Below are 20,712 nucleotides of genomic sequence, written 5' to 3'. Positions count from 1 at the left end.
CAAGCGTGTCGCAAGCGTTGCGGTCCAATCAACGTCAAGCTAGCTCAACTCTGATTGGACTACAACGCTTGCGACACTCTTGCGACACTGCGATGCGACTAATGTAGAACCAGCTTTAGACCGCCTTAAGGTGCAATTTCATGGGTGTGTCATTTGTCGCGCGCGTCAGGCCGCGTCATTCTAAAAGTAACTAGATTTGTCGCACGCGTGAAACTTTATAAACATAACCTGAAAATTACTTACAAAAGATATCAGTAGCTACGTTTACACCGTGCGCTTAGTCCGCGACCTATACGATAGGTGTCTTTGTTTAACCTACAGGATAAACAAGGACATCTATCGTATGGGTCGCGGACTAAGCGCACAGTGTAAACGTAGCCATTCGCTATTAACAACGATGCAAATAAAATATGCGGCTTATTCATATTGAGTGTTTTATACAAAGCTCAGTAATAAGTCATCATATGTTTTAAATCCCATATCAAATAGTATTTTCACCACGATTTAGTAAGGGATAAACCTTAAAATTCTCAATATCAACATCTTTTCACCATAAACATTTATTTCTTTTATTAACTTGGGGTATGTCGATTTCCTGATAGTTTTCAATGGCTGTTTTCCTTTTAAGAGACACAGTCGACACAAGTATCGTTCTATCTTTGTCACTCTCTGAATGTCCAAGAAGGGTAGAACGACGCTTGTGTCGATTTGTGTCATCAAATGGAAAGCAGTGAATATCTAGAAATAACTAGATTCTAGTGACTTCTAGTATTGTCGCGTTTGACGCGTATACAGTTGAATTTATTCAACTGCAAAAGTGTCTTGTGTTTTGTCGCATGTTTTGAAAAATCGCGGAAAGTGCTAAGAAATGAATTGTTGCTTTATATGAGAATATTGATAATATAAATAATATTATCAATATTCCACAATATTGCACTAGCTTAAGACCATCTCGAATCTTGAGCAACGTCTATGGATTCCGTCCTATATTTCGGTCAAATACATGATATTTTAATATTTAATTAAACATGTTTAAAATCGCGGAAAGTGCTAAGAAATGAATTGTTGCTTTATATGAGAATATTGATAATATAAATAATATTATCAATATTCCACAATATTGCACTAGCTTAAGACCATCTCGAATCTTGAGCAACGTCTATGGATTCCGTCCTATATTTCGGTCAAATACATGATATTTTAATATTTAATTAAACATGTTTGGATGATTCACAAATGTTTTTAATGGTACTTCATAACTCTTCATACGAAATACAAACAATTCCATGTATAAACTTTGTTGAATTTAAATCCAATTAATTATTTCGGTCAAGTACATGGTCCAAAAAAGAATGATTAATTGTAATTAATAGAATGACTCACAAACTTTTTTATTTGCATTTCTAAACTCTTCATACGAAATATAAACGATTTAAAATAATAATTGTTACAACCGGAGGTTTTGTCCGGTCACGTACATACGAATACCTGGCGCTATATGGGCCCCATCTAATTTTCCACGAGTTAATGTAGGCGCTATAAGTATCTTGACGAAAACAAATTTCAGAGGTTTCCAACCACGCATTTTAAAGCTTAAAAATATATTATATCTAATGAGATAAATGTTTATATATTAGGATATAAATAGATGAAAGTATATCTACATCGATCTACTTTGATCTCATTAAATCTAAAAAAAGATCTTAAGAGATCTTTTTTTAGATTTAATGAGATCTACATATATATATATATATATATAGTGAAATCTTCTTCATTTTTTCCCGGGTAGATTTAAAATAAATTTTAAACGCATAATGCGTCGTCTATAATTCACGGAGTAAGAAGTAAGAGTAAGAAATTGACCATTCACAGTCAATTGTGAGAAGAATACTGTCGTCGATATATCGACTGTGGTCAATTTCTTATTCTTAGTACAGTAAACTTGTGGAATCACTTTTCACACGTACTAAGAAAAGTGATTCCACAAGTTTCGGGATAGAAATTTTAATCTCGGAGATGACGAATGGCCCGGACAACCAAAGAAGTTCGAAGATGATGATTTGGAGCAGTTATTAGCAGAAAATCATGCCAGTTCGAATCTGAACTTCCTTCAGCATTAAAAGTAACTCAGCCAGCCTATTCGGTTGCGAAAGCTGGGAAAAATTCAAAAAGAGGACCGTTAGATTCCACACGTTCTTTCCGTAGACAACAAAGCGAGACGCTATGATACGGCTCTCTCTTTGCTTTCTCGATTTAAAAAGAAGGACTTTTTGCACAAAATAGTGACGGGAAATGAAAAGTGGGTGTATTACGACAACCCAAAAAGACGAAAATCATGGGTGAATCCAGGTGAGCCTTCGACATCGATCGCGAAATCCAATATTCAAGGCAAAAAAGTTCTTTTGTGCATTTGGTGAGACTTCAAGGGTGTGATATACTATTTGAATTGCTTAAACCGAATGAAACTGTCACTGCTGAACGTTACAAACATCAACTTCAGCGTGTGCGTGATGAAATCGAACGTAAAAGACCTTTTACTGACAAAAGGCCTAGACTGGTAATATTGTTGCACAACGCAATGCAGTGAGAAATGGCAATGGAATCGATATCGAATCGATGTCGATTCGACGTCGAAATCATTAAATTGACGTCGAATCGACGTCGATTCGACAACAATTCCGTTATCATTTCTCACTGGGAAGACCTCACACAGCGAAAGCGACTAAAGACATTCTTAATTTGCTGGGCTGGGAAGGTTTGCTACACCTGGCGTATTCACCAGACTTAGCACCGACAGATTTTCATTTATTTCGATCCCTTCAACATCACCTTGCAGACTCATACTTTAAGACATACGAAGAAGTCGAAAATTAAAGATTTCATTGAATCAAAACCGCCGTGTTTTTATCGAATGGAGATCTGCCAGCTCCCCGAAAGATGGAAGAAATGTGTCGATTTTGGTGGAGATTATTTTCCTGACTGAAACATAATTTCATTCTATGTGAGTAAATCTTAATTCTCTCTCAAAAAAAGCCAAGAATTAATTTATACACCTAATGTAACAGAATGCAGAATGTAATGATACGTCATAAGATGGCGTACCGTAGTAGCACTACATTAAAAAAATCATAAACGGATAGTTTTGAGCAAGTGTCTGTGCATGATTATTATAATCGACTGTATCTAAGAATAACAAATTTAACAATATTAAAATATCATTTAGAAACAATTCGTGTGAAACAAATTTAGGTTGAATAGTGAAAAATAATTTAAATTAAATAGTAAGTTCCCTGACGGAAAAAAATGTTAACAAAAAAGTACAGAAAAACTATAGATTGAAACAAGATTTTAGAAATTCTTAATTTTTCCTAGATATTTGTAGTAGGATGTAGAGTGAGGTTTGTTTGTCTTAAAAATTCTTTATATAGTTTTTCGTAGATATTCGTAGTGAGACATACAATGTCGTCGTGATTAATTTCACTTTTTGAATCTTCAAATTTTAGAGCCAAAGTATCAATCAAGTTGGCATTAAAATTTTTTTAAATTTAAAAAGTAGAATTATCCACTTTGGCCTGTAAATGGGTTATATAGTACATGTATATAATACATTTTGAACGTGTATTTGCAATATTAGGAATACGTATCAAATACATAATTTACGTATTTAATACGGAAAGAATATATGTATTTGATATGTAATGTATGTTACGTATCTATAGCACGAAAATTCATCGGTATTAAATACGTATCTGATACATGATTTATACACATTGCTATGAATCTGCTATAACATTGCAAATTTTATGTATCTGATACGTAAGTAAATTACGTATCTATAGGTGGACATTTATTGGTATTAAATATGTATCTGGTATATGATTCATACGTATTACTATGTATCTACTGCTATATAGCAACATTTCAAATTTTATGTATCTGCTACGCATTTGAAATGTAAAATGCTGTGCGGGGTGTTACTGGTTATAGTAAATATCATAATAATTAACTTATCAAATTAATTATTAAAATAATAAATATCATAATTTATACAGGCTCAAAAGTTGGAATAATTTTGGAAGTATGTTTTTATTAAAAAAATACATTTTACCCATGTACAAAACTCTTTTTGACAGACTACTCAATTCTATACCGTTACTACTATTATATGCCTATGTCTATAATACTACGATCTTGTCACGCATTTGTTACAGGATTTTTTCAGCATTTTTGTCACGCAAATAGCCACGTAACTTTTATACACATGAAGACACAGATTGCATAACTTGTTATGTTCTTTGGTTTGTCTCCAATAATTTTAATTTTATTATAAAAGTATCCAAAATTATTGCATTATATATACATGGATTTCAAGATTTGTTGCTACATATTTCAACAAAATATTTGTAAATAGTTTTTAAAACACTAACATTTTTATACTGGAATATTTAAAAAAGAAAAACGTAAACACGTGCCATTTACCAAAGAAATTTAATTAGGAAACGAAATGTAAACATTATGTATCGTTATGATATAAAAGCGTATATTTGTACACGTGGGTTACAGCGAATTTTTGTTAATCTACACTAAAACCAGTTTGATTGCAAAAGGTCGATGGGTGAAAGGCGGAGAATTGGGAAACCTTTCTTTTCGCGGGATACATTGCATTAATTCAACTTTGCGAAATGCTATAGCGGCGTACAATTATTCGCACGAATATTATATTGCATTGCGATATTATATCGTCTCGCTACTGTTATCTGTGATGCTGTTATCCTCATACATTAGTATTATCAAGAATACATGTTGTACACTTCCGCAAGTACGCATTATATCACCAATGCAGTCGGTTACTTATCCGATTTTTCACGGATAGTAATTTATTATAATTAGACTGAAAAATATGTGTGTGATTGGAGTAAAAATTAGTTTTTCAAATCATTAAATCATTTAATAGATTTGTCGTTTCACAAACCGATAATGTACCTAGAAATATATAAACTATACATGTATACACTAATATATTATATACACATCGAATTATTAATGATTGCGAAGAATTGGAAGGCTTATTGGAAAAGTCAAGAACTAAATGTTTCAAAAGGATGAACAGATAACAAAATTATATTGTTCGATTAACTTAAAATGGACTTTTCTTTCATCAAATTTTATTTTCGCTGTAAAAATATAATCTATGCTAAAACTGATAATTAATGATTTTTTCCGAGTGTTGCTAGGAAAATATATATATTCAAATTCATCATCAAAGAATCCGTTACTATAAAAAATGGCGGTATCTATAATATAATATAGATTATAGATAGCGTCGTAAAATTGTCTATTTTGATTAATGATTCATTTTGATATCTCATCCCACGTCGCAGGTGCTGCAATATGGAAGCGCGTGATGATCCATCGGAATATCCTACATTAGACAAATAAAGGCAAACGAGTCGACGACGTTCGAATACAAAATTATCTGCGGGAATGATCATAATCGCGAGTTTTTACTTCAAATTATTGGTAATTCCCGGTTGCAGAGAAAAAAAAAGTAAAATGACTACTAAAAAACTGCCTGAGGTAGTTCGCGCGATGAACGTTATATATATATATTACTATATACATCTATACTAAAGCCTTCGCATATTTCGATGATTACACAGTAAACATATGAACCGAGCAACGTGGCATACAGGTGATTAATTCCGCCTGTCAGAATGCAGGCTCTTCTATAAATAATACTGCTGTTTGCTCCACGCCATATGCTTTTACGAGGAGGACTGATTTTCTTACGCTAATGTCGCGACACGACGGTATAATCAATCCCAATGTCGCAGATTCTAAAGAAGAGAACTCGAGACAACGGGTAATTAGGAAGAATAAAGCCGAGATAAAGCTTAGATTTGATATGATTGTGCATTTTCCACACAACACTTAATCTTCCGGTATGAGCGATCCTAGTCGACTCATCGCTTCGCAATTCGCAACGTTCGATGGATTTCTATCGTTGCAATAATCGTCTTATCATCATTTTACAAAGACGGAAAGAATTCAAACGTCATTGGCCGCAGCATTGATACTGTCTCATCTTAGCGAGCACGTGAGAGATGAATCGCGCATCGTCGCACACAATCACAGATGGATAGGTGGCGGGAGACCACACGGTCGGTTATTATTTCGCAGATATGGCTCGAAGATAATTAATACTATTGTTATGATTCAGGTACGTCATGTCCGTAGGACTTTGGCTAGGTGATCCAGCGGATCTTTCAGTCTTCGATCGGAGCTCTGGGGCTCTGAAGGTTCGCGTTTCGCAGCCGCTTCGTGGTAGGCACACATGACCCACATGGGCACATGCATCGGTGTCTCCATCGCCGCATGTTTCGCCGACGCGATGCTTTGAATATACCTATACCGTACGTCTTACGTACGAGAGATAACAACGTGTCGCTCGTGGTCAGCGATATAACGACGTGATAGGCATAAATATAATGCGCTTGACTGTGCGATAAGGCGGCGCGACAATAATAATGTACTTAAGTCGCCACGATGTCGGAAAGGATTTATTATAATCCGAACGATTATGTGATCGCATATAGAACTTTGTGCGAACAGTACTGCTTGGAAGTGAATTGCGCGGCGCGTGTGCAGTGTAATATACCTTGACACACCTGCGTGCCTTTAAGTATAAAATCCAATCAAATCGCTTATTAATATATCTCGTTTAAAGTGATAGTCACGAACGATGCGTCGCGTCGGATGCGTAAATACTCGAAGAATTAGTGGGATTTCCTATTGTACGATACAACTCTACTGCCACGGGAATTATCGAGCCATACGTAATTAAGATGAGCGTTTTCGTCGACAGCATCCAGGACGAGAAAACGAGTGTCGTAGGTCATGCGAGATTAAATGCGAGTAATACCTCGCTCAGCGATATGGAAGAGGACGCGAAAGGTAGCAAATTTAACAAGTCGACTCAGAGCGATATCTCGTGGAGGGTCCCTTGTGCCGGAGATTATAGACAGAGATCCAGGCCGATATCTCTGGCGTATTTGCCGACCAAGATTCCGAAACAGATGAGCGAGTCGAGCTTCTCCACGCATAGCTCCAGAAGCACGTTGTACCCTGTTCAGAGCGAGTTGGTTTTATCATCTAGAAATAGGCACAACAACAATAGATACGTGTCTCTGGACATGAGATCGATCAATAATCTTCCGTATCCTAGTTCGCACTCCAACAACTACATTTTAGGCAATAGTACACCGTACACCTGTTGCTGTACATGTGCAGGATCGCAGAATTCGCAGAATTCGCAGATCCCGTCGCCGTCGCCGGTACCGCCTTTCTCGCAAAATGAAACTGACGATCAGGATGGGCCAGAGAACCTTTCGTGGAGGAGACTTCACATGAGCAGAGCGAAGCTAAAAGCAACTGCAACCACATCTGAACTTCTTAGTGGATTCGCAATGGTAAGCGTAATAGTAAGATTACATTGCATTCATATTACGTTTACACATTACGTTAAAATGCAAAAAGATTTTTTCTTCTAGCACAATAAACGATTTTTACAGATTTTTGCAAACTTAAAAATCAAATCTTCATAACGTTCTTTTATTTACTGCGTTAAGGCTCCTGAGTAGTCACCTCAGCCATATTGAATCGTGATGTCATAAGCGAGAAATGACCCTACGTTGACTTTTCTTGCATGCCATTTGTAAATAAAGAGAATTTAGATGAAAAACGGAATGATGAGATCACTTTAAAACACTTTTAAAAATAGGCCTCACCTCCCTTGTGAAAATCAGTAAGTAGTCAAAAGAAGCTCGTGAAGTGAAAATAGGCTATGCGCATGATTGAGTAAAAACTAGTAGACGCACTTTACGACTATTTACTGATTTTCACAGGGGAGGTAAGGATAAAGTCTCGGCTCATTTTTACAAGTGCTTTAAAACGATCTCAATATTTTATTTCGTCTAAATTCTCTCTACATTATTTTCTATTTTGGCATGCAAGAAAAGTCAACGTAGAGTCATTTCTCGCTTATCACGATTCAATATGGCTGATGTGAGTACTCAGGAATTTTTATCCGAATATTTCAATTGTTGATTGGCATAGAAATAATATCGAAAATGTAACATAATTTTGCTTTATGACTACTTCTCAGTTATCACATCATAAAAATAATACAATCATAAAAATAACAAAATGGCACTTTAAAAAGGAAATTTGCACTTTTGCTTTAACAAAAATTTAAATTTTGAAGGAATTGAATTGATCGTAAGATAGGGAAATGAAAGAACGTTTTACACTTTGATAAAGTTTGAAATCGATCAGACAATTCGGTTTTGAGATATCATGCGATCAGTTCTGAGTATTACAGTACGAGTTTTAATATTTAATAAGTTTTTTTCAAGCCTATATTTAGTTATTCCAAGGATATCAGATATTTTTCTTTATATCTAAGATATTTTTTAATATTTTTTTCTTCCTCTTCTGATCTTGTTTCGATTCTGACCTTCTTAATCACATCAATTTTTTAGAGTCACTTGATTATCAGCTTTGTTAATTTTGTGGAACGTCATCAAAATATTTTAAAAATATATTTCTTAGGAAAACGAATTGAAACTGAAAAAAAAAATGGAAGAAGATAAATAAAGTTTAGGATTTTTTTAAAGTTGTACACAACAAAATTCCTTTTCTTTATTCTTGCAATTGCTATATTTTTATGATATAATTTTTTGTAAGTGTCTTTAGGATTTGTATAATTATAACGCAACGTAGAAAAAGATCTCAATGTATTATACTAAATTACTTAATTTATTAAAATTGATACAGTCAATTAATTTAATAATAAATTAAAAACATTTAATAAATCAAATGTGTTTTATGTTATGTTTTTCTTCATGGAATTAATTTGATTCAATTAATAGCAATTTAATTAACTTTCCTTATTTATATGTAACAAGCAACAAATATTTATGAGTTATGATATTTTGAAAATCATTTAAATAAAACTGTTTTCCTGGAAATCTCTAACTCAGAGCGGGCTGTACGCGATTACACAACGTTTCCTGAAAATGGTTAAATTGACGTCGACGACAATTCTATATAATCTTCATGCACATCTGTGGTTATATAAGGCAGATATCACTTTCTTTAATCCGCTTCACTTCTCGCGATACTTAATATCTTCTAATGTTGCAGACGATTGTAACAAACCGTATGTATTTAATTATTTTTTCTGGTCTTTTAGGTGGCAATGGTGGAACTGCAAATAAATGAACCGACGGCGGTTCCGGAATGGCTATTTGTAATGTTCGCCGTTTGTACCACTTTCTTGGTATCAGTGCACATCTTTGCACTGATGATCAGCACGTATCTTTTACCTAATATCGAAGCCATAAGTAAGCTTCAAGTTTCACGACTCATAACGGAGTCACCCCACGAGAGGATGCGCGGTTTCATCGAATTGGCTTGGGCATTTTCCACGATACTCGGACTGTTTCTCTTTCTAGTAGAAGTGGCTATTCTCTGCTGGGTCAAGTTCTGGGACTATTCCTTTACCGCTGCCACTGCCAGCACCATAATAGTCATTCCCGTGCTCATAGTATTCGTCGCTTTCGCTGTTCACTTTTATCACTCTTTGGTAGTTTACAAATGTGAAAGTGTGGTATCAGATATGAAGGATTTGGAGAGTATAAAAAGGAACTTGGACAACGTGACGATAGGGCAAACTAATGTGTAAGTTCGAGATAATAATAATAATAATAATAGAACCTGTAATAATATATTATGCGTACAAATGATTATCCTGAATGAAAAAGAATGCATTAAAGTTAGGCTGATAAATAAGAATATCGAATAATGCTTCTATCCGAGTATAAATTAATTTGTGACAGGCAGGAATACTCAGGTTTAAAATAGGTGCTGTTCTTCAATTTAAAATTTGTATCTTTAATGAGAATGACATAAAAAAAAGAACACTATGTGTGGATTTGTTATCAATAATTTTACTTTTCAAACGCGACCATATGAAAATGGTCAAGTTTTATTATATATAAAAATGTACATAGCTGTACACATGCAAGTCGAGAATTGCAACAGTACAAGCGAGTGCTCTTTAGTATATCACCTATATATAATATCCAGCATTTAATAATATCTGTGTGTATACGGTTTAACTCTTGATTTTTATTTAAACCTGTTCCTTGATCATTCTATTACTATCATATGTCATGTCGCTAATATACATATATAGTATCTTTTATTACCGCGACACTTAGTTTGCGGAAAAACTGAAGGATAATTGAGTACTCATTTATGTACACTTCCTGAAATTTACATAATTTTTCTAGTCAATAAATAAATCGTCAAAGTTTAGGATGTCCGGTGAAAAATGTGGTTTCTTACTCTAATGTTACGAAAAAAATAAAGATATAATTAACGTATCTCTCTCTCGTTTTTACCATAAACTAAGTTGTAATCTTATTATAAACGGTTTCTATAATATTATGCCTTAACTTCTTTTATATAATACAAAAACACTCGATCGAAGGAGTCGTTGTAAGCAAAACGGGGAAATATAATTACTTTAGTACAACAAAAGTATTATGTGATACCTGTTGTTATAAATTACAAATTGTATTGCACTAATCTATGTCCGAAAACTTGAACGTTTCCTTAAAGATACATGCTACATCGTATTGAAAATTCATTGCATTCGATTATTTTTGCTTAATAAGCAAAATCTCAAATTTATAGAGGCATTACGCAGATCTTATTGTAAAGTTTGCCTCTTGAGAACCATTATGTACATTGGAAGAGAAAAAAATCAAAACGTACATTACAGAAATATAAATGTCATGTTGCAATACGTAACTTGATAGAAAAGAGAAAAAATACTGTTGAGAGATAAATTGATGATTTGAGCATTAGCCATTGTTGAAAACTATTCTTTAAGAAATTACATTCTAAATTGATTAAAATCAATTTTACAAACGCATCTTTGTAACTTTCTGATAAAAAATAAGTGGAAGTAATTAAAATATATTTTATTACTTATATATATATTTTACTGATTTGTAATTATTATAAAATATAAAAAATTGATTTGATTGATGTATATGTAACAATGGAGAATAAACTGCTTGTGCTATGGACAGGTAAAGAAATGAAGAATGAGATAATATTCAAAACAATTATTCTAAAAAAGTAACAAGATGATATTAGAGAAATATTTTATTTTTGTAGGATAAAATTCAAATTCTGTTTTTCTGTTTTTAACTTTACTTCAAAATACCAAATAATTTACACATCTTCTCTTTATTATATTTTTTATCGACTAAAAAAATATTTTTAAATTTTTTAAAAATATTTTTTTAGTCGATAGAAAATATAATAAAGAGAAGATGTGTGAATTATTTGGTATTTTGAAGTAAAGTTAAAAACAGAAAAAATAATCCGAAGAATCGCTAATTATGGACTATTATTTTGACGTACGTATAATTTATAATTCGCTGATTATAATGATACAAAAAATGAGTCAGGCGTTAAATATGTGATTAATCTGTGATTATGAGTTTTACGTAACTTATTATTATAAGAAATAGTATGAGAGCAGTTGTAGTTCCATCTTTCTTACATATATATATAGTATAATATTATTCTATCAGAATATATTATGTTATTTTTCATTAATCTCTACGATATTGTAGATTGATCTAAGAGAATGATAGAATAGAAAAACTTGTTTATTTCTTTCAGAAGAGTCACTTAATAAATTGGCTTTCGTCATATTATCTTCAGTCTTGTCCTTAAATAAACATATAAAGTCTTTCTGACAGCCTATCCATAGCAAGAGCTTGTTTAGAAAGTCTTTTTATTTAAACAAACCTTCCTGTATTTAATTAATTAACTTTAACAACGCAGTTTCGCGCCTTTTTCTTCTACTTACACGTGGAGAATGACAATAAACTCTACTTCCGAAATAGACTTATTAACAAACAAGTAGCAAAACAAAACATGGTATCGAAAAGCGTGCCATTAATTATCGCAAATCGCAAAACTTTGTGCCCCCTTGAAAATTTACGAAAATGATAATAAATATATACAATTATTTTTAGTATTACTACTTTGCTCAGCGTTAAACCAACTTTAAAACAAAGTCACAACCTACACATATATGTGTATTGGATTCTTATTTAAATATTTAAACAGTTTATAAATCATCCTATTCATAGCTACACATTCGCAAGTAATTCGATTCTGGTTGAGTATAGACAGTATAGTGAATCAAAATAGTATTCTGTGATGAGTCTTTCTAGTCATTTGTAATTGAATGTTATGGGAATAATATTTAGTTTTCTATGTTTTGTTCGATTAAAAGTAAATATTTCGAGAATATATTATTTCTTACGAAGATTTTTTTTTTCTACAGTATAAGTAAAAGATCTTCCTTTGTTCATTAAATTAACCATATGATATATAGAATTTTTAGCTATTATTTAGTTCGAAATGACGATAATTATCGGTTGCGATTATCTACTGTGCACAATATCTATCCATATACTTAACATCAAGTTAAGACACAGAAAGAATGCCAATATGTATACAAGGTCCCATTTTAAATAATGCATTAAGATTTCTTGAAAACTATGGTAGATACGCAAAAATGTTTCAAACAAAAGTTGTATGGTTTGGAGGGGGACGTAAGAAAGTACCATTGATTTGACCTTGAGTGGCGTATGTTAAGGTCAGGTTATTGGTCACATCGATTTTTGTAAATGGAACACCATATTTTTGAATTTAATAGCTGGTATCAAGAGCTTTTCAAAACACTATAATAAAGTTATTTTTCATCAAGTACTTTTCGAGTTATAAGGCTTGAAAGTTACAGTATCGCCGACAAATGTTAATTAGTATTAACATTTGTCAAGATCAAAGTCATTGGAGATTGTACTTCTCATTTTCATTTTTACGTAAAAATGAATTCTTAGTGCAAAAATGAAAATAAGAGGAAAATAATCTCCAATTGCCTTGATCTTGACAAATGTTATCCAGGACATGATCCTGAACAACATTCAAGAGGTTTTAGCCATTGATCAGACACTTTGCGTAATGTTAATGCCGGCGGTATTGTAACTTTCAAGCCTTATAACTTGAAAAGTACTTAATAAAAAATAACTTTATTATAATGTTTTGAAAAACTCTTAACATCAGCTATTAAATTCTGGCATCAAAAGTAGGATGTTCCATTTTAAAAAATCAATTTGACCTTGACCTGACTTTAACGACGCGACCCAAGGTCAAATCAATGGTGCCTTCTTATATCCCCCTCCGAATACAACTTTTGTTTGAAACATTTTTCCGTATCTACCATAGTTTTCGAGAAATCTTAAGGGGATCCTAAAGCCGTCTGTATTACCGACTAAATCGTAATTTTTGTATAACAAATACTTTTTTCTCTTTCACAGATTCAAAAATCCTTTTCCAGGATTAAAGTATACACGTGTTTTTGTGAAGTGGAATTTATGCCGAAAACGACAAAAAATTTCGAATTGAAAAATCTTAAGAAAAATTTTTTGTCGTTTTCGACATAAACTCCACTTCACAAACATGTATTAATGTGTATACTTTAATCGTGGAAAAGGATTTTCGAATCTGTGAAAGAGAAAAAAGTATTCGTTATACAAAAATTACGATTTAGTCGGTAATACAGACGGCTTTAGGATTCCCTTAATGCATTATTTAAAATGGGTCACAACCTGTATATTATATATATATTATATATAGATATAAATATATATATTATATATATGTCATTTGGCATTCTTGAAATATTCTCAGAGATCTCCTCATCCTCTATTATTTCAGTAAAAAGTTCTTTGCACCGCTAACATTACATTCGTGACATTATATTACATTTAAATTATTTATGCGGTATGTAATGTATTTTTATACATGTATTTTTGAATCGCAAATAATCATATTGATTCTTAGATCTGATTTATTCTCTGTATGTCATACTGACTTTGAAAAGAATGCGAACGAATTGCGCACATGCGTATGTGTAGAAAAAATTACTTACATTAAATGACGTTGATGAAAATAACAATGTGAAATTATATGAGGGTGAATTTCATGCAAGAATTTTGCCTCCGATACAACATAATATACAAAGACCCATGACTCTTGTCAAATGTCCATATATTTAAATCCATGACTCTTCTTGTCAAACGTCTATATGTGTAGAAGGTTGTTGAGATATGAATGGTTCACTCCACATCCGACGTAAATCTCCCTGAAAATAAACAATTAACACATATAATCTTATGTATTTTATTTTGTACATCATTTTGGGACATATATACATTTTTTTTATAAAACAAAGTATTGCTAAGGATCTAATTTTTCGTAATTGTGATAAAATTCGACATCATTTTTTAAATTATTTTTTAATTAAATTTACGAATATTACATATATGTTCAGATTATATACATACACACACACACACACACACACACACACAAGGCGTCCGGTAAATTTTGACAAAGTGCTCATATGTAGATAGAACGGACTAAACTGAGTCGAAAAGTCTTCGACCATTTTGCAATTTTCGCAATAGTTACAACAAGATATTAATTAATTATTAAAAGTCGCTGAATATTGATTTTCAATAATTTTTTACTCAAATACTATCAACTTTACAGAAAAACAGCAAGCGACAAAAATTGCTTATTTTCTTCTCATAAAGTTCTGAGAATTTTTTTCTGAATTTTTTAATACCGTATTTTCTCATGTTGGTAAAAATAATTGCCAATAAGAAAATGCAATACTAAAAAGTTGATAAAAAAATTCTGAAAAAATTCTTAGAACTCTATGAGAAGAAAATAAACAATTTTTGTCCCTTGCTGTTTTTCTGTAGAGTTGATAGTACTTGAGTGAAAAATTATTGAAAATCAATATATATATTCGGTAATTTTTAGTAATTAATATCTTGTTAACTATTGCGAAAATTGCAAAATGATACAGGACTTTTCGACTCAGTTTAGTCCGTTCTATATACACACAAGCGCTTTGTCAAAACTTATCGAATATTCTGTGTATGTATGTATGTTGTATATATATATATACCTATATATATCTTCATTTATATATATTTTTATGACCGATTTAGAGAATCAACTTTTCTTACGAAGAAGTAAAGAAAGTATATTTTTCATAAGTTTCTACAATTTGTTTAACATTAAATATCTTTTCTTAAATCATAACTATAATAAAATATTGGTTTGTAATTAAGAAAAAAATGTATTTTATTATCTATTTACTTTTTGTAACTTTGTTTCAAAAAATCTCTATTTTTAAGATTTTATTTAGTTTTAGTAGTTAAATCTCAAATTGTAGATACTAAGAACAGAATTTATATAAATACATCTTTAATTTAAAATAATTTTCCAAACAATTTATCATAATTTTTTACTTTTATCTTAAAACACAATCTTTGTATATACATCACATTAGACTATATAAAAAACATAACGGTACCTTCAAATACGCCATTGTGAGCAGCGGCAACAAAGTGAAGGGCACAAGGTACAATAAGGCAGGCTGTGCAGCTTTGAACACCTCAGAGCTTACAGTGGCGGTGAGTAGACCAAGAAAATAACCAATCAAAGAGCAATGAAAATAACTAATTCGGCTGAAGTGGCGCGGCGGTGGTACTCCAGTTTCGCAGCCGCCGGGTAATAGCTGAGTCTTTTTGTATGCGTCGTATCGCAGAACAAAACAGAGCAGTAGGCCCGGCATGACAATATCGCCGAGGCCCAACATTGAAAAATGTCCCGCTTGATGTATCGATGGAAAAACTAATTTTCCAGGTAAAGGTAATTTTGGCGCGGCTCTCGCCACACCGCCTAAGTGTAATCTTCTAGCCACGAGACTTACTGGATTATCTGCAGGCCTAGTTGCTACCTATGATAATAATAAGAAAAACAAGTTATACATATTTTGTATCACTGTTACATATGTGATATTCTGTGCAAAAAATAATCTTTAATGGACACATTGTACAATTCCGTTTATTATTATCTTACAAATCATCATAAAAAAAATACTGCATGCAAAATCACATAATAAATTTATTTGAAAAGAATACAATATGTTCTTTATCGTAAATAATGCCTTGATAAGATTTAACATTTAATAAAACTTACCTTAACCATTACGTTTGTGCTGAATATGTAGGACGAAAAGAAAACCCAGAAGACATCATAAATCAGCAGTCCGGTTAATAACAATGTGGATACCTTGAGACTAGGTAGTCGAACAAATGCAATAAACGCCACGCACAGGCCCATACCCATTGCATCCATCAGCAGCCAATGTCCAGTTAAAACCCAGATGCATACTATACTCACACTGAGCGAAAATGAGAGTAATTCCGCACCCGTAAATCTCCCACAGACACCGAAAGATATTTTGTTACCATCAGAACACGGTCTAATGATATACTGACACATGGGCAATAACAGAAACGCCAATGCAACTGTAGCTATAACTGCAAAGAAACAGTATAATTTATGATGATGTAGACACACATATACCAAGTGCTTTACATCATTGGGTGCTTTCCAATTGTATAATAAAATCATTAAGACACTTTTGTGCACACAATGACACAAGTGTTCCGATTTGTGTTCCAATTATCATAATCATCAACATAATACTAGACATCCGTACTCAGCTCGAAAACTACTAGTCGGCTCAGTAAGCTTGTCTTTTCTAGTGACAATTACATATCACTAATCATCGTAGCTATAAATGAGGAGACTGGAAGTCTCCTCTAACTGGAGAAGCAGAATGGTCTGTATTTTTGCCTTTTTTCATTCTATACAGGTAAAAGAACTTACATTTACTCTAACTCTATGGCTATGTTCCGATATACACTGCCAGCACTGAAAATCTATAGTGTATGTAACACGCGCTATAGATTTTCAGTATTTGCAGTGTATAACGGAACACAGACTATCTGAAACTGTGCACAATGTACACATTTTGTTCCAATAGAATCCGTGCCTAATGCTTGTGCCTTCTTGTGTACGCTTGTGTTATGATGTATTAAGCAATTGGAAAGTACCCATATAGTATAATAATGCTTATTCCAAGTTAAATTTGTTATCAAACGTACTGGCAGTACAAATTGCAAGAAGCATCTGCATACTGTCAAAAAAGAAAAACATGATGAGTAGAGAAATGGAAGCACCGAGAGGTAGACAGAGAGCATGCATCGTATCGAGAGTTTGAATTCTTCCTCCGTTAATGCAGTCCGGATTACCGGCGCTACTATTACTAGTAATCCCAGTCAATAAATTACTACGTTCCTTCTTTCCCTTGCCTCTTGCTCCATGTTTAGAGATCGGAAACTACCGTAAACTATCAGTAGAATTGATATTAGGAAAGTGGATATCCTGGATGAATCCATTATAGAATAAGCCCTGTAACGAGTCACAATAATATGATTGATACGTAACTAGCAAAAAGAATGACATAGAAATATCAATGAAAGATAAGACATGCACTAACCACTGGTAGTCAACTTGATACGTGGCCATGTTTAAGAATGCCTGGCCGCAGCACTCAAGCGCTATGCCAGAACACCTCCTGACATTTAGATGTCCGTTGTTCAAGTGCTTTTTACTTGCACTAACCTATATCAGAGATCATCTGCTACTAGAAAAGGAAGAGATTGAACAGCGTTAACTCTGATTGATCAACATTCATCACGGCAAGGCTGTCAAAGAACTCAAAACTCAATTTGCTCGAAACATACCTGGTATCCCTCGAGTACAGCATTATTGGCGAATGGAATTAGGCCTGTGGAAGCCTCAGGTCACCACCTTAGCGGCGCAATGTAAGGAAATAGAAAGATTCTAGCGTGAGCTTACAGTGCGGACGGCGCGCGGATTGAGGACAAGCTCGGTGCAGGGAGACGAATCAACGACATCGCGAAACACTCGGTCTAGCGTAATACCATCGCGCGGCTAGGAGGCGATCGTCATAGCGTGACTGTCCCCGCGTCGAGTTTTGGCATCTCCCGCGATCGCATCCACTTTCCAACTTTCGCCCGTAAAGATGCACTGCTTGCGTGGCGTAGTGGCGAAATTGAACGCCAGCCCGAAAAGAACACAAACGAGAAACGGGGCCGACGACGAAGATGATGATGGACGACGCACACAGATCGACTCGTCCAGGACGCGAGAGGACGCGACGCGCGACGCCGCGGCCGTGTCGACTTGTCGAGACGATTGGAACGCCGACGGCCGAGCTTGCGAGCTGCACTGCGTGCGCTCTATCTCTCTCTCTCTCTCTCTCTCTTCGCTTCGCGCACGTAGCGTAGCACAGCTGATCGCAGCTATTTACGCAACCGAGCTTACCGAGCGCCGCGCGGCCGCTCCCGTGCGGACGGAACGCAGTGCCGTTCGTATCGCACCACGGACGTTCACCATTTTGGTAAACACTCGGGTCACGTGATCCCCCGCTGGACCTGGCTCCCCCCAAGAGGTTTGCTACTCCCTTTACTCCAGAAAATCGCTCGCGCCTCGCGCTCGCCTCGCGACGCGACGCGACGCGACGCAACGCGACCGAAATCTCGTCTCACGCCTGCGACGCGGCTCTCACCTGGGCGATCCGAAGTCTGGGCCCGCCGCAGGACTTTACATCACCTCATCGGCCTACCGTGAGCGGTCGTACAAGCGACACGAAAACGGGACCGTAGTAAGTACAACGACACGCTGAGTATCTATCGGCGATCAGTCGCGATCAGTGCTGATCAGTGCTGTGTGATCAGTGCAACCACCAACCACGACACGACCAGACTGATCAGACACGACTCACACGACCACGGACCACCGGGGGCACCAGGCAGCGGGCACTGCACTGTTACCGCACTGTAGTCTCTACCGCGCGCCGCGGTGAGAAATTGAAAACTGTTGAGAACTACTGCACAGGTCAACCACTGCTCGAAGGCTCGAGCGAGCGCAAGCAAGCGCAAGTCTGTCGCAAAGCACGTCTATCGGGTGTTTAGAAAACCCGTCGTCCTGCAAGCGTACGATTGCCAATTCATCCGATACGAGCAGATACGAGGGAACGAAAACGTTTCAGCTATTTTTTTTTTTTTTGCATCTTTCATTACCGAAATTTAAGCACTAAAGTATCCGCTTACACTTTAATTTATTCTCATCGGTCTAATTAAGAATTATAATTATTGTTTATACCCATACAGCACTAAACGTTCATAGAACATTTTAAGAATGTACAAATATTCTTAGAACGTTCATATACGTTCTATTAATGTCGTGTGCTATCTGGGTATATAACACACTTCTCTTCGAAAAACGACGTTTTTTCCATTAGTTATTGGTTATATTGCGACAAATATTTCCGAAACCTTGATGATTGAATTTTTGCACCTTAATTTTGTACTATTTTCTCTTAAATCTATTTTAAGAATGTCTAAATTTATAAAGCTCAATTTAGACGAGTCACAATTCGTGATAGAAACCAAAGGCGTTTAATTTTTATTACGCGAATTTTGACACGCGTATAATTTTATATATGTATCTATGTATGTGGTTTATATATATATTTATATATACATATGTATATATGTATATATTAGACTGACAAGGAAAAAAGAAAATATTTTTTTTAATCGGCCTCAACTCAAAAGCTTCCATTTCATGCCAAAAGAACCCCCTAAATTTTTATCAAAAAATATTAGAGAAAGATTTAGAGGTCGCTAGTCAACGATTCTTAAAACAAAGTTTTGATTCTCCTTAAGACATGTTTGATATTTGATGCAAAAATAGCTTAAATGTGGTACTGTGTGTTTTTTGGTCGCTGAACACGATGCAATAATTCATTTAGCTCTACGATATATACCTTCAGAAATACAATCAGATTAATGTGAAAAAATGATCAAATTTCGATTTCAAGGTCGATTTAAAGTTCTAAGCGATCAAATGGGTCGTTACTCCCCTCAAATTGTAGGTCTGTTCACCCAGAACAAGATCCAGTTGAAATTTTCTCGGGATCTCCTACAGGACCTTTAAAAATTGCAACATTAACTGGATGGCAATGGCACGTGTTTATTTTTGTTTGAAGTCAGAATGCAATTGCGTTGCGTGTTTACATGCTTCTTGCTTGCTTTCCAGCAAGGACATAATGGTCGCGTTCAGCAGACTCAACTGTTGTGGAGCGGATCCGTGAGCGCTCACTGCTATTGGTGTATTCTTTTAGATCCCGTCATCCAATAGCAGCGAGAGCTCATTGATCCGCTCCGCAACAGTTGAGTCTGCTGAACGCGACCAATGGCTACGTTTACGCCGTGCATTTAGGCCGCGGCCTATACAATAGATGTCCTTGTTTATCCTATAGGTTAAACAAAGGCTGCGGTCCACTTGACGCTACAAACGCTTCGAAGCGTTTGTAGCGTCAAGTGGACCGCAGCCAAAGACACCTATCGTATAGGTTGCGGACTAAACGCAAAGTGTAAACGTAGCTATTCAGACACTGGGTGCATTCAGTACCACGACCTCTCACTGAGCGCTCAATGAGCTCTTGTATCTGTTTGGTCTATATTTTTAGTTCTAACGGAATATGCCAATAAGATGCAAGCGCTCACTGAGCGCTCAGTGAGCGGTTGTAATACTGAG

At 34.8% G+C, this 20,712-nt stretch overlaps 2 protein-coding genes across 2 annotated transcripts; one reads left to right on the top strand and one right to left on the bottom strand.

Annotated features, from left to right (window-relative positions):
• Positions 1 to 6,167: 6,167 nt before the first annotated feature.
• On the top strand, positions 6,168 to 10,994 carry LOC108728464 (protein orai-2). The gene is made up of 2 exons (XM_018457020.1): positions 6,168 to 7,469; positions 9,254 to 10,994. Exons 1-2 carry the CDS (start codon positions 6,846 to 6,848, stop codon positions 9,743 to 9,745), a joined length of 1,116 nt encoding a protein of 371 aa, XP_018312522.1. The 5' UTR covers positions 6,168 to 6,845; the 3' UTR covers positions 9,746 to 10,994.
• A 2,828-nt stretch (positions 10,995 to 13,822) lies between these two features.
• SppL (signal peptide peptidase-like protein) lies at positions 13,823 to 18,825 on the bottom strand. Its single transcript, XM_018457034.1, is given in 7 exon segments — positions 13,823 to 14,299; positions 15,545 to 15,970; positions 16,213 to 16,556; positions 17,187 to 17,384; positions 17,387 to 17,493; positions 17,582 to 17,728; positions 17,829 to 18,825. Coding segments are annotated over 6 exon segments (1,173 nt in total). The 5' UTR covers positions 17,611 to 17,728; positions 17,829 to 18,825; the 3' UTR covers positions 13,823 to 14,230.
• Between the last annotated feature and the right edge of the window lie 1,887 nt (positions 18,826 to 20,712).

Source organism: Mycetomoellerius zeteki, unplaced genomic scaffold (genome assembly GCF_001594055.1).
Source record: "Mycetomoellerius zeteki isolate Tzet28-1 unplaced genomic scaffold, Tzet1.0 scaffold62, whole genome shotgun sequence".
Taxonomy (NCBI): Eukaryota; Metazoa; Arthropoda; class Insecta; order Hymenoptera; family Formicidae; genus Mycetomoellerius; species Mycetomoellerius zeteki.
This window is presented reverse-complemented; position numbering and strand designations above follow the sequence as displayed.